General features: G+C 60.3%; 1 protein-coding gene across 1 annotated transcript in view; it reads right to left on the bottom strand.

Moving 5' to 3' along the window:
* The window catches only part of ITPR3 (inositol 1,4,5-trisphosphate receptor type 3), a 41,421-nt gene that overhangs the window by 6,346 nt on the left and 22,102 nt on the right, over nt 1-12,973 (bottom strand). The window contains exons 23-48 of the mRNA XM_063418508.1: nt 12,842-12,971; nt 12,541-12,598; nt 12,212-12,377; nt 11,941-12,105; nt 11,690-11,758; nt 11,206-11,331; nt 10,948-11,070; nt 10,585-10,785; nt 9,609-9,860; nt 9,054-9,179; nt 8,649-8,774; nt 8,428-8,548; nt 7,602-7,786; nt 6,858-7,006; nt 6,625-6,733; nt 6,392-6,482; nt 6,025-6,194; nt 5,410-5,584; nt 5,141-5,325; nt 4,450-4,650; nt 3,999-4,109; nt 2,973-3,068; nt 2,020-2,121; nt 1,691-1,777; nt 1,008-1,118; nt 404-596 (exon numbers count right to left, since the gene is read on the bottom strand). Of these exons, the coding sequence (XP_063274578.1) occupies nt 404-596; nt 1,008-1,118; nt 1,691-1,777; nt 2,020-2,121; nt 2,973-3,068; nt 3,999-4,109; nt 4,450-4,650; nt 5,141-5,325; nt 5,410-5,584; nt 6,025-6,194; nt 6,392-6,482; nt 6,625-6,733; nt 6,858-7,006; nt 7,602-7,786; nt 8,428-8,548; nt 8,649-8,774; nt 9,054-9,179; nt 9,609-9,860; nt 10,585-10,785; nt 10,948-11,070; nt 11,206-11,331; nt 11,690-11,758; nt 11,941-12,105; nt 12,212-12,377; nt 12,541-12,598; nt 12,842-12,971 (3,628 nt within the window). The remainder of the gene's footprint in view (nt 1-403; nt 597-1,007; nt 1,119-1,690; nt 1,778-2,019; nt 2,122-2,972; nt 3,069-3,998; nt 4,110-4,449; nt 4,651-5,140; nt 5,326-5,409; nt 5,585-6,024; nt 6,195-6,391; nt 6,483-6,624; nt 6,734-6,857; nt 7,007-7,601; nt 7,787-8,427; nt 8,549-8,648; nt 8,775-9,053; nt 9,180-9,608; nt 9,861-10,584; nt 10,786-10,947; nt 11,071-11,205; nt 11,332-11,689; nt 11,759-11,940; nt 12,106-12,211; nt 12,378-12,540; nt 12,599-12,841; nt 12,972-12,973) is intronic.

The following is a 12,973-nucleotide window of genomic DNA, read 5'->3' as shown; positions in this document are numbered from 1 at the left end:
CAGTATCCACAGTGTGACCCTCGACTCAGTTCCCAGGGTTTACAGCCAGGGTTTCCACACTGGAAGCCCCTGAGCAGGTCTGCAGGGGGCAGAGAAAAAGGTTTTATTTCCCATGTGCAGCCACAAGACCCTGGCTTAGGGGAAGGCAACTGAAAGGGCTTTCCAGGGCAAACAGCTCGGCTGGAATCCCAGGGAATGTGAGCAAGGTGCACCTCAGGCTGTGGAGAAACTGCCCTGACAGCACAGAGGAACCCCACAGCTGGGGTTTAACCCTCACTCCCTGCACTCTGCCGGGTGTGGGCTGCTCTGCAGGGCAGGGGCAGCTCGGCCACCCCACTCCCAGCAGGAACCACCTCCAGACCCCCACCGGGGCAGCCCAGGGGAGGCTCTGCCCTGCTCTTACTGCGCAGCTTCTTCTGCCACTCCATCTCGTTGTGCAGGAAGGAGGACTGGTCGAAGAAGTCGCTGACTTTGCTGCCCTGCTCGTCCTGCTCCGTGGTGGTGAAGAGGCGGTACTTGGTCTCCTTGGTGAGGAACTCGCAGATCCCGGGCACGGGGAAGATGATCTGCTCCATGCTCCGGTCCAGCCGCACGATCTGCGGGAGGCAAAGCCCTCAGATCCTGCCCTGCTCTGGTTTTTTCCCTCCTTCCCAGATCCAGCTGTGCCTTCCCCTGCTCCCTCCCACTCCACAGGATCCAAATATTGTCAGGCACTCCTTTAGAAGTGCTCTGAGCAGAGGCAGCCCTGGCTGTGCTAAGTGGGAATGGGAGATCCATGCCAAGGATGAGGCTGCTGGATCAGCTGCATCCCACTGCTGCTGGGACAGAAGGGAAGGGTCCAGGGGGCTGCTCATCCCTCAGCTCCTGGAGCTAATGCTCCTGCCAGCACGGGGATAGGAAATGGGGGACAGCTCCTGGTGCAAAATAATCGGACATGAGGCATCTGGAGCCGGGTGGGATTCATGGAGCGTGGGCAGGCTGGAAAGGCAACAGGCAGGAGGTCTTGCCTCGATTTGGGACGTGTGTTTCTCGTAATAAGCCAGCGGATCCTCCTCTTCCTCCTGCACCGGGGCTGTCGACTTCAGCATCTGTGACAGCTGCTTGTTGTTAAGGCTGAGCTGGGTGGGGAGAGGGAAAGGGAGAGGATGAGGATCCAGCCAGAAGCTGGATCTGACTGTTCCCACAACGTGCCTCAACATCTCCCACAGCTGATGAGGTTTTCAGGGAAAAGCAAATGAATTAAAACTTCCATAAGGGGTGCGAGTGCTCCCCGCGGTGACAGACAATCGATTCCCTGCAATAATTACATCCAAGTGCTGCTAATCCACAAATTACAAACCAGTGCTCACAAAAACCCCGGGGAAATCACATTCCTGCTGAATCTTGTCGGGATCCGAGGAACCCTGGCAAGGAACGGCAGCAAAGGACTCGGGCCTTCCTTTCTGAAGGGAAAGAGGGGAAGGGCAGGACCCCCCCAGGGCCACCAGCCTGTGTCACCCCACAACAGGGCACACACACCTTTGGGCTTGTACCTCTGGCTAAAAGGGAATTTAGGTGTCTCTCCCTCTTTAATCCCCTGGGGAACAGCAAAATCCATCAAATCCTGAACAACAAAGCCCAGGTGGGCTCTGCACGGGCTCTTTGCAGCCTCGGATCAGGCTGTGCCTCCATCCCCAAGGCCTCCCCATACCATGGATGAGATTCCCTCCTCCTCCTCCTCCTGGATTCGCTTCACCGGCTTCAGGAGCTGCTGCAGGGACTTGTTGTGTCGGGAGAGCTGGCAGGGGGACAGGGATGGTGACAGTGAGCACAGGATGGCAGACAGGGCAGGGGACACGGGGCACAGGACAGCCAGCAAGCCACGGCTGCTCCCCACAGCCACAGGCACATTTGGCTCCGCAGGGAGGCCAATCTGGCTGGAGGAAATGTGCATAATTACGGAGGGAAATGTGCATAAATACGGAGGAAAAAACCCAACCTGCGAGCACAGCCTGGCAGGACGCTTTTACAGCTGCCTACCTGCAGCGCCAGGATGTAAATGTTGTGTCCAACTTCCCGGGGGGAAACCTCGGCGTTCTCACACTCCTCCTCCTGCAGGTAGGCTTTCTTAATCACATCCACCTGCAAGGCAGCACAGAGCACTGAGCTCCTTCCCCACTCCCTGCGCCCTCCTCCAGCCAGGATTTGGGCAGCAGGAGCAGCAGTGGGGCAGGGGAGGTGGGCACTGAGCTCCTTCCCCACTCCTGTGCCCTCCTCCAGCCGGGATTTGGGCAGCAGGAGCAGCAGTGGGCCAGGGGAGGTGGCCACTGAGACCCTTCCCCACTCCCCATGCCCTCCTCCAGCCGGGATTTGGGCAGCAGGAGCAGCAGTGGGGCAGGGGAGATGGGCACTGAGCTCCTTCCCCACTCCCTGCGCCCTCCTCCAGCCGGGATTTGGGCAGGAGGAGCAGCAGTGGGGCAGGGAGGTGGGCACTGAGCTCCTTCCCTACTCCTGTGCCCTCCTCCAGCCGGGATTTGGGCAGGAGGAGCAGCAGTGGGGCAGGGGAGGTGGGCACTGAGACCCTTCCCCACTCCTGTGCCCTCCTCCAGCCAGGATTTGGGCAGCAGGAGCAGCAGTGGGGCAGGGGAGGTGGGCACTGAGCTCCTTCCCCACTCCTGTGCCCTCCTCCAGCCGGGATTTGGGCAGCAGGAGCAGCAGTGGGGCAGGGGAGGTGGGCACTGAGACCCTTCCCTACTCCCTGCGCCCTCCTCCAGCGGGATTTGGGCAGCAGGAGCAGCAGTGGGGCAGGGGAGGTGGGCACTGAGACCCTTCCCCACTCCTGTGCCCTCCTCCAGCCGGGATTTGGGCAGCAGGAGCAGCAGTGGGGCAGGGAGGTGGTTCTTGGGTGCAGTGCAGAAACTGCAGCAGCACCCGGGGCAGAGGAGGTGCAGCCACGTGCTGGGGGCTCGGTGGGACATTCCCAGTTCCCTCACCAGCTCCTGGGGACGGAGGCTGATGAGGATCCTCTCGGCGTTCTCGCTGTCGTGCCTGCTCTCCATGAGCGCCAGGAGGAGCTTGGAGGCGTTGTCCTGGGGAGGAGAAGCCCTTGGTGAGGGGAGCTGAGCCCTTGGTGAGGGGAGCTGAGCCCTGCCCAGGGCTTTGGGGTGGGCAGAATCATCCTGTGCCCCCAACTCCCCGTGCCAGGGGCATCGGAGTGTGGTGGAGCCGCCCCAGCCCTGCCCCACGGAGCCCATCTGCTCCCACACCCGAGGGGCTGACACAGGCAGGGACCCCTCTGCAGTGACCAGCTCGCCCCAGAGCACAACCTGTGACCCTGCCAGTGAGTCCTCGCAGTGACACACTCAGTGACACACTCAGACCCAGTGACACACTCAGTGACACACTCAGTGACACAGGGACACACTCAGGGACACACTCAGGGACACAGGGACACACTCAGAGATACACTCAGAGACACAGTGACACACTCAGCAACACAGAGACACACTCAGGGACACACTCAGACACAGTGACACACTCAGAGATACACTCAGAGACATAGTGACACATTCAGAGACACACTCAGAGACACACTCAGAGACACACTCAGAGACACACTCAGACACAGTGACACATTCAGGGACACACTCAGAGACACAGTGACACACTCAGGGACACACTCAGACACAGTGACACACTCAGGGACACACTCAGTGACACAGAGACACACTCAGAGACACACTCAGTGACACAGAGACACACTCAGAGACACACTCAGAGACACTGAGACACTCAGAGATACACTCAGAAACACAGTGACACACTCAGAGACACACTCAGAGACACACTCAGAGACACACTCAGTGACACACTCACAGTGACACACTCAGGGACACACTCAGTGACACACTCAGTGACACACTCAGTGACACACTCAGTGACACTCAGAGACACACTCAGTGACACACTCAGGGACACACAGACACGTCCCCACCGCCCCAGCTCAGGCCTCTGTGCACCTTCAGCTGCAGGACCAGGTCCATCCGGTACTTGCAGAGGGGGCTGATGTCATTGAGGATCAGGGCCGTGATGATGTCGATCCCGTTGGACTCGTGGGTCACGATGCAGCTCTGGGGGTGCCGGGCAATGCGTTACCCCACAGGGGCTGCCAGTGCTGCCAGCTCCACCCTCCAGCACAGCTCTGAGCACACTGCCCTGCCTCCAGCCCTGGGCCTCCAAACCTCCCCTCTCCCTGCAGAGGGCCCCGTTCACACCACGGAATTATTTACCCCCATCTGCACCACCACACTCTGCAGCCAAGCTGGTGAGCTGTGCAGGAGCCCTGTGAGCTCTGCTGCCCACGCTCTGCTCCTGTTCCCACTCTGAACCCAAAACCTGTCCCTGCTTCCTCCACATCCCCCCCAAAAACCTCCCCTGGGCTGTGACAAGACCTGGGGAAGGAGCCCCAACCTGGTTCTCGTGGCAGGGCCCCTGGCAGTACTCGGTGAGGGTCTCCAGGGTCTGCGTGATGAGGGCCACGTTGCACTCGTTGATGTAGAGGCCGAGCAGCCCCAGCCCGCCCGTGGTGCTGCCGCACATGATGTCCAGGAACTGCAGCGTCTCACACACCAGGTTGTAGTTGGTTTTGTTGTTCTGGCACCGCAGGAAGTTCTGTGGGGCACAGCCCAGGAATGGGATCCTGATCCCTCTCTCCCCACACCCCGCCAGCTGCAGGCTGAGGGACATTTGGGCTGGGGCTGCCCCTGTAAGCTGCAGACCTCAGTCCCACAGCCAGTCCTGCCATCAACCCCTCCCACAGCCCCAAGTCATCCACTGCACAGGGGAAACTGAGGCACAGAGTTACTGCTGCCATGGCCCCAAGTTATCCACAAGGGATGGTGCACTGCACATGGGGAAACTGAGGCACAGAGCTGCTGCCATGGCCCCAAGTTATCCACAAGGGATGGTGCACTGCACGTGGGGAAACTGAGGCACAGAGCTGCTGCTGCCACAGCCCCACGTTATCCACAAGGGATAATGCACTGCACATGGGGAAACTGAGGCACAGAGCTGCTGCTGCTGCCCACAGCATTTTGGGGCCAAACTGGGGCAGATCCCCCAGCCCAACCCCAGAGCCGAGCCCCGGCGCCCCAGCAGCAACCTGCAGGTCGCGGTTGTGGTTCTCGCAGAGCAGCTGCAGGAAGCGCAGGATGGGCTGCATGATCAGCACCGTCACGCCCATCTCGTTGTTCTGGCCCTGCTCGCCGGGGTCGTGGCCCTTGCGGAACCCCGCGGCCATCGGGAACCGCGTGGGGGTGCCGGGCATCAGGAAGGTGTCACCTCGTCCTGGAGGGAATTGTCCCCTCGTCAGCTTGGGCTGTCACCCGGCCGGTGCTGGCCTTCCCGAGGGGACAAGGGGACACAGGGCACCTTTGGAGCCGGGGGCTGGCTCGTCCTTGTCCTCGCAGGGCTTGTTGCCGATGTCGCTCATGTTCACCGACACCGTGGACTTGGTCTCCTGCTGCGCCTTCTTCATGCGGTCGTGCAGAACCTTGAAGAACTTCTCGGACTTCTTGTCGCTCGTCATGAGGTTGTAAAAGGATTTCTGGGGAAAAAACACCCATTCAGGTCCCCAGCACGGGGTCTGAAGTGTCCCTGTCCGTCCCTCGAGCAGCAGCCTGAGCACTCCAGACCCTGTCCAGGATAACCTGGCTTTTGCCTGGAGCCCCACTGGGTTTTGCACGCAGCGTTTTTCAGCCTCCCTGTCACAAAGAGTTCGGGATAACCCTGGAGGTCCCCCACAAGAGCTGCAGCCCCTGAGTCATTTTAGGAGTTCCCGGCAGAGGGCATCAGCAGAACTCCAGAAACAACCTGGAACCACCTGCCCCTCCCACAGCCCCCAGCCCTTCCCCCAGCCCTGGAGCTGGGAAGCTCAAATCACCAGATCTCAGCCCAAACAAGAGGTGCTTTGGCCAAACCCACTGCCCAGGGCTGGACCCTCACACGACCCACATCAACCCCTGGCTGCTCGGTCCCCCCCAGCACCTGGATCTCGGTGTTGCCGCCGTCCAGCAGGCAGATGGCCAGCCTGATGCTCTCCTGGAAGATCTTCTCGTTCTTGGTGTTCATGATGAGGTCAGCCACCAACTTGGTGGCCCCTTCGCGGTCCAGCCGGCACTGGACAGCGGCGATGGCCGACCAGTCCTGGTCCTGGCCTGAGGGAGAGAACACGAGGGATGTGACAGCACAGAGCCAGCACAGCTCCACCCCTGCGGGGGCATCTCAGTGCCTTCACTTGCCCTCCCCAAATCCTCTGCTCCCATGGAGGTAAGGACACGGCAACCAGCCACAGGTCCTGTCACTGCTTGGGAGCCGGGAATTTGAGGGGAAGGGGCAGCAGAGGGGCACTCACCTCCCCCAGCAGCATCCCCCATCTCCCCCTTGGAGCTGGACCTCTTGTTCTGCAGGTAATTGTTCATCAGCATTTTCCGCAGCAGGTTGCCCTGCCAAGGCAAAGAAACGTCACCGGTGTCCCCTTGCCAAGGCTGGGGCCAGGGCAGAACCAGCTGAGCACCCCTGGGTGCCCAGGGCGGGCTCTGCCAGCCTGGGAGCGGGGCCTGCATGGACACGGATCACGGCGCTCACCCTCTCTCCATACTTGTTCCTCTTCATCAGCATCTGCTGCAGCGTCTTCAGCACCTTGATGCAGAGCTTCTCCTCCGTCTCCATGAGGTCCTTGGTGTGCTGCACCAGCCTGGCACAGCAGAGCCACTGTCACACAGCTGGGAGGGGATCCCTGAGGGAAGCACCCCCACCGCACACAGCCCAGCCGGGATGAGGGTCCCAAAGCCCTCCCAGCACCCCCAAACCGGCCTCACTTGGACAGGAACCCCCCGCTCTCGCATCGCTGGAACGCCTCCGTCCCCTCCATGAAGAGCAGCTCCGGCCGGTGCAGGACGTCCACCAGCACGGACAGCTCGGCCTCCACCAACGGCTTCAGGCGATCCTCCAGGGCGTTGATGATGTCCTGCAAGCCACAGCACCGTCCCTCAGAGCCAGGGGACACAGGGACAGGCGCCACTCAGAGCCAGGGGACACACGGGACAGGCGCCCCTCAGAGCCAGGGGACACACGGGACAGGAACCCCTCAGAGCCAGGGGACACACGGGACAGGCGCCCCACAATGCCAGGGGACACACGGGACAGGCGCCCTGTGACACCAGGGGACACACGGGACAGGCGCCACTCAGAGCCAGGGGACACAGGGGACAGGCGCCCCTCAGAGCCAGGGGACACACGGGACAGGAACCCCTCAGAGCCAGGGGACACACGTGACAGGCGCCCCTCAGAGCCAGGGGACACACGGGACAGGCGCCCCACAATGCCAGGGGACACACGGGACAGGCGCCCTGTGACACCAGGGGACACACGGGACAGGCGCCCCTCAGAGCCAGGGGACACACGGGACAGGCGCCCCTCAGAGCCAGGGGACACACGGGACAGGCGCCCCTCAGAGCCAGGGGACACAGGGGACAGGCGCCCCACAATGCCAGGGGACACACGGGACAGGCGCCCCGTGACACCCTCCTGCCACCCGCGCCCCGCCACGCCCTGCCCCGTACCTGCAGCTTCTCGATGATGTTCTTGTAGTCCCACTGGTTGGGGGTGGCGGACACGCGGGGGAAGGAGCGCGTGGCCGCCTTGTAGCTCGAGGTGTTCCTCTGCACCGTGCTGGTGGCGCTGCTGTTGAGCAGGGAGCTCACGTGGGCGTCCAGGTCCATGGGCAGAGCGATGGAGCGGCTCTTGGCTGCAGGGCACGGGGGTGGCGTTGGGACAGGCACAGCCCAGCCGGGTCCCACCACCCTGTCTGGGCACCCCTTCACCAGCGTTCACCTCATTTGCAGCAGAGGTTTGGGTAAATAAATGAGTAAACTCCTCCAGCTAGTATGGGCTGGAGTGTTCCCACACATCCCAACATCCACAGCCGCACACAGGGTGGAGAAAGGTCCCAGCCCCAGCTGAGGCTGCAAGCACCCTGCCTGGAATTCCGAAGGGAAATCCCCACCCAGAGCCCGGCCAGCAGCAATCCTTTCCGTGGTGACTCAGTGCTAACAGCCCTCAGCCTGAGTCAGGCAGCTGCACATGCAGGGCAAAGTCCTGGCCAGGGAAAACCACTGTCAATGTTGGCTTTGTGTCAGGCAGGGACACACCAGGGAGCTCCCAGCCAAGCCTGGCCTGAGGTTATCCCCGCGTTATCTTGGGCACGCTGGGATGGAGCTCAAAAAGCAGCACATCCCGGAGCTGAGTGTCCCCACTGCCAGCTGGGAGCCCTTCCCCGTGGTGTCCTGCCACCCCCACAGGAGGGACAGGGTGTCCTGCTCGCTGCTGGGCAGAGACAGCCCAGGGTGGCTCTGTCCCTGTCCCCTGTCCCTGGCGGTGGCTCCTTACCGACCATGGCCAGCGTGCGGATGCAGGACTCCACCGAGCTCTTGTGCTGCTGCTGCAGCCACGGGCACTCCAGCAGCCTCGTGGTGGACTGGAGCAGCTGCACCACGATGGTCTGGTGGGTCTGGAGGACAGGGGAGTGTCACCACACGCATCCAAACCGTGTTTTGGGGGGCTGGCTGAGCCGCTGCCCTCCCCCTGCCGCGCTGCCCGCCCCGTGTCACCTGCAGTGAGGTGCTGTTCTCCGAGAAGGGCGAGCTGAAGAAGGCGTTGATGGTGTCCAGCACCACCGTCAGCACGTACTTCTCCAGCGTGGCGTCCGGCAGGCGCTTCTCCCGCTTCTTGCACATCTGTGAGCACAGGGAGGACGCTGGTGGCACCGGGGAGAGCTCGTGTGTGCCCAGAGGCGGCTGGGACCACACTGAGCTGAGGGACATGGCCGGTGACAAAGCTCCTGTGGTCACACCAGAGAGCCCTGGCCCCTCCCCAGCCCCAAGCATGGCAGCTGTATGAGATACACGTGTGTATCCGTGACCTGCAGAAGGCTTCAAGGGAACCTTGGTGACACCACCCTGTCCCCATCCAAGCCACCACTGCTGTGTCCCTCCCGCCCAACCCTCCCCGCGCACCTGGGCCATGTCCAGGGTGAAGTTCTCAAAGAGGGTCCAGATGTGGTTGCTGGTGTAGATCTCCTTCATCTCCACCTCCGTGTCCACATAGCAGTGGTTGACAAAGTTCACGTAGGCCATCTTCACCTGCCGGGGACGGGGGGAAAGGGGTGTGAGCCTGACATTAGTTTGAACTTAAGCTTTGGGCTCGGCCAGTATTTGTGTAAAAGGTAGAGGAGTAACTTTCTCATGTTAGCTTGAGAAATCTAAAGGAAGAATTCAAACAAACTTTGGGAAGTGAGAAACCATCTGCAAGTGGTGTTTTTCCAACATGTTTACTGGAAAGAAATGTTTACTAAAGAGTGCAGACACTGAATAACCAATCATGTTCTTTGTACCGAACTACTCTATAAAAGTAGAATTTAGAAGAATAAAGTTTGCTCTCATTTTCACCATCATAGAGAATCATGTTGTTATTTCTGTGCCGTTCGAAAACCACAACAACAAAGGGACAGGGACAGCATCAGGGGACAATCAGCACAGAGCCCCAGCGTCCTCCTGGCTGCCACCCCGTACCTCCGTGATGCAGTCCTCGTGTGTCACCACCCGCACCACGTCCTCCAGGGGCAGCAGGGACGTGCACTTGATCTCGGTGTAGACGTTCTTGCCCTCGGCGCAGGCGGCCAGCAGGTCCACCAGGGAGATGTGGTACATCAGGGGGCTGTTCTCCTCCACCCCGTCCCTGGCTGCTGTCATCATCTCCAGCAGGGTGGCCAGCGAAGCCTTGTCGTTGTAGAACACCACCACGTCGTCCCCGGCGTTGGTGAGCTGCAGGGAAGGGTCAGTGCTCAGTGCTCAGTGCTCAGCACTCTGAAGAATGAAGGTCAGAAACCTCCAAGGCCAACGGTGTCCCCTCTGCAGTGAGGGGATTATGGATGCTGAAAACCTGACCAGAGAGAGAAATCAGGCAGCAGCAGAGTTTATGAGAAAATGAGGCACGTAACTTTCTCACACTGGCCTGGGAAATTGTGAAGAAGAATCAAAAACAGTCCTTGGAAGGTGAAAAACCGTTAGCAGGTAGTGTTTTTTCTAACTTGTTATTTACTTGAAAAAAAAAAAAGGTCAAGGAGTGTTGTTCTGAGTGTTCAATTGTTTCTCTTGCTCAAATTTGTTTATAAAAAAGACAGTGTAAAATAAAGTTAGGCTCTCTTTGCCTTCTGAGAATAGAGAGTCTGTGTCCTTGTTTTCTGCCATCTCTAATCAGACAATGACAGGGGACAAGCAGCAGTGGCCGGGAAGGGGGACAGGGATTTGTTTTTACAGAGAAAACCAGGCATTTTCAGTGCAATCAAAAATTGTGGCACTCCCAAACTGCCGCTTGGACCTTGCACTGAGCCCCTGGAGATGTTTGATGGCCACTGGGGCTGGCTGGTTCCAGGGAGCATCCAGCATGGCTGGAAGGCTCTTCTCAAGGAAGAAGCCAACGCTGCAGGTTCCAAGAGCCTTCTGCTGCTTCCCCCCCCAACTCCATCCCCGCAGGAGAGGTCCTCACCTCGGTCATGATCATGTCCTGGCACTTCTTGACGTACTTGCCCTCGGCCTTGATGATGGTGTGCAGGAAGTCGAGGTACTGCACGTGGCGGCCGTGGGTGGCCACGCAGTGGATGAAGTGCTGCGGCACCGTCTCGTTGATCTCCGAGCACAGCTGGTAGTTGTTGAGGAAGATGTGCTGCATCGTCTCCGCCTCCAGCAGCTGGGGATGAGGAGCAGAGTGAGGTCAGGGAGCTGCAGGGGCTGTCCCCAGCTCCTGCCGTGCCTGCTGTCTCCTCCTGGCTTTTCCACCCCGTGCTCTCGGCCCCAGGAGTGGTGCTGAATTCCCTCCCTGTGCTGCTGCCCCTCTGTGTCCTCTGCTTACCCCTGGGGTCAGGAACAGGTTGAGGTGTTTGTGCAGCAGGGCCTGGTTCTCCTGGTTGCCAGCACAGAACTTCTGCAGGAACTGGTGGGTGAACTTGAGGATCTCCATCATCTTGGCATCCCCCTGAGGAGGGGACAGAGGAGAAACACGCGGAGCTGAGGGGGATGGGAGCAGCAGGAGGGGCCCAGTGTGCCCTCTTTGCCCTGGGCACTCAGGACCAGTTGGTTTCAGGACTCAGGACCAGTCTGGTCCACCCACCTTCTCATAGGGGATCTGCAGCAGGTCCAGCATCACTTTGTGGGCGTCCATGTTCTTCAGCAGGCGCTGCTGCTTCTTGCGCACCTGCTCCCCCACCCCGCACATCTTGTTGAGCCTCTCCAGGATCTGGGGACAGAGGGGCCACAGAGGGCAAGGGGCTGAGCCTGGAGCCACTCAGGAGGGCCACCAGCACCGGGGCTGGTTTGCATTCCAGATGTTCCCTCCATAATCCCGGTTGTTCCCTGCTTTGCTCCCTTGGCACCGCCTCAGGGATCCTCCCTGTGCAGAGCCCTCGTGGCTGTCACCCGCCCAGTCCCCTCCAGTCCCCCCAGTGCAAGGATGTGACAGCTTTTCCCTGTGCTGAGCTGGCAGGAGCAAGCCAGGCTTGGACTTGTTTCTACTGAAGCACAGGAGAACTTGGAAATCCCCCCAGGATTTCACCCCTTTCCCTCCTGCCGGTGCTCCGGGGTTTGGTCTCACTCACCCCCTTCACTATCTGGTAGTTCTCGCTGCTTTTCTCTCCCGGAGCAATGACCTCCTCGTCAGCACCGTGCTGCAGGGGACACAATGGCACGGGGGTCACACCGTGGCCCTCCAGCCACACCCCACAGGACCCTCCTGGAGCCTCCCATTGAGCCCATCGAGAGGCATCAGGTGTTGGATTAAGGTGAGCTGCTCCCCTGCCTCCCACTCCTTTCCCACCCAGGATCCCAGCGTCTTGCTGGGGGCTCTCACCTCCTTCTTCTCCTTCTTGTTCCCCTCCCCTGTGCTGTCCCCTTTGGTGCTGCCCTTCTTGTCCACCCAGAGCTCCGATTTCTCCACCATCGTGCGGAGTTTGTCCAGCTCTGACTTGATCACCTTGTAGTTCTCCACGTCCTGGGCTGAGATCAGGAGCTGGACCTGCAGCGACATCCCCAGGGGTTTCCAGTTCGGGGCACAAATCCCAGTCCCAGATCTCCCTCCCAAGGAAAGGGCCAGGACCCAGCCCAGGTCTCCTCAGTGTCACCTGTTTGAAGGTGTGCAGGACCTCCTGCCTCTGGCTGAAGTGCTTGAAGAGGAGCTGCAGGGAGCCGGAGATGAGCGGGGGGTAGTCGTGCATGGTCAGGTGGATCAGCACCCGCAGGAACATCCTCCCTCCCTCGTCATCCACCTCCAGCATGCTGCTCGACTTCCTGCAGCGGGACGGGGGCACTGGGCGTTAACAGGGGCTGATGGGGACGGCTTTAGAGCCTTCAGAGCCTCATCCTCCTCATCACCTGCAGCTCCCAGCCTGGGCAGGATGGACAGAAGGGGAAGGGCCCTGTGGGCAGGGGAGCTGTGGGGGGAGGGACTCACCCCACACCGAACATGGCCTCGGCGTGTTCCCCGATCCGCTCCAGGTTCATGGCTGCGGCTGCAGGGAGAGGAACGGAGTGACAAGGGGGGACAACGCCAGCCCTGTGTGTCTGCAGGAACCCAGCTCAGCTCCCTGATCCTGTTCCCACCAAAACACAAACTCCATCCCTCCCTGCCCCTGCCAGCAGCAGCTCCTGGAGATGTCACCTCTGCTGGAGATGTCACCTCTGCCACCCGTGTCCTCCCAGCCCCCGGGGTTTGCTGAGCTGGGGGTGCATGGGGAGCAAAGTGGGAGAGTTACTTGTGGAGTCAAAGGCGGGAGCTGTGCCATCAGCCGCGCTGTCCTGCATGGGGTAAACCTCCACAAACTCCTTCTTGAAGACCGAGAGCAGGTAGGAGATCCTGTAGTCCAGCCGCACGTTCAGGATGAACT

This window comes from Prinia subflava, chromosome 23 (genome assembly GCF_021018805.1).
Source record: "Prinia subflava isolate CZ2003 ecotype Zambia chromosome 23, Cam_Psub_1.2, whole genome shotgun sequence".
NCBI lineage: Eukaryota > Metazoa > Chordata > Aves > Passeriformes > Cisticolidae > Prinia > Prinia subflava.
The sequence above is the reverse complement of the archived record's forward strand: the minus strand, read 5'-3'. Positions and strand labels throughout refer to the sequence as shown.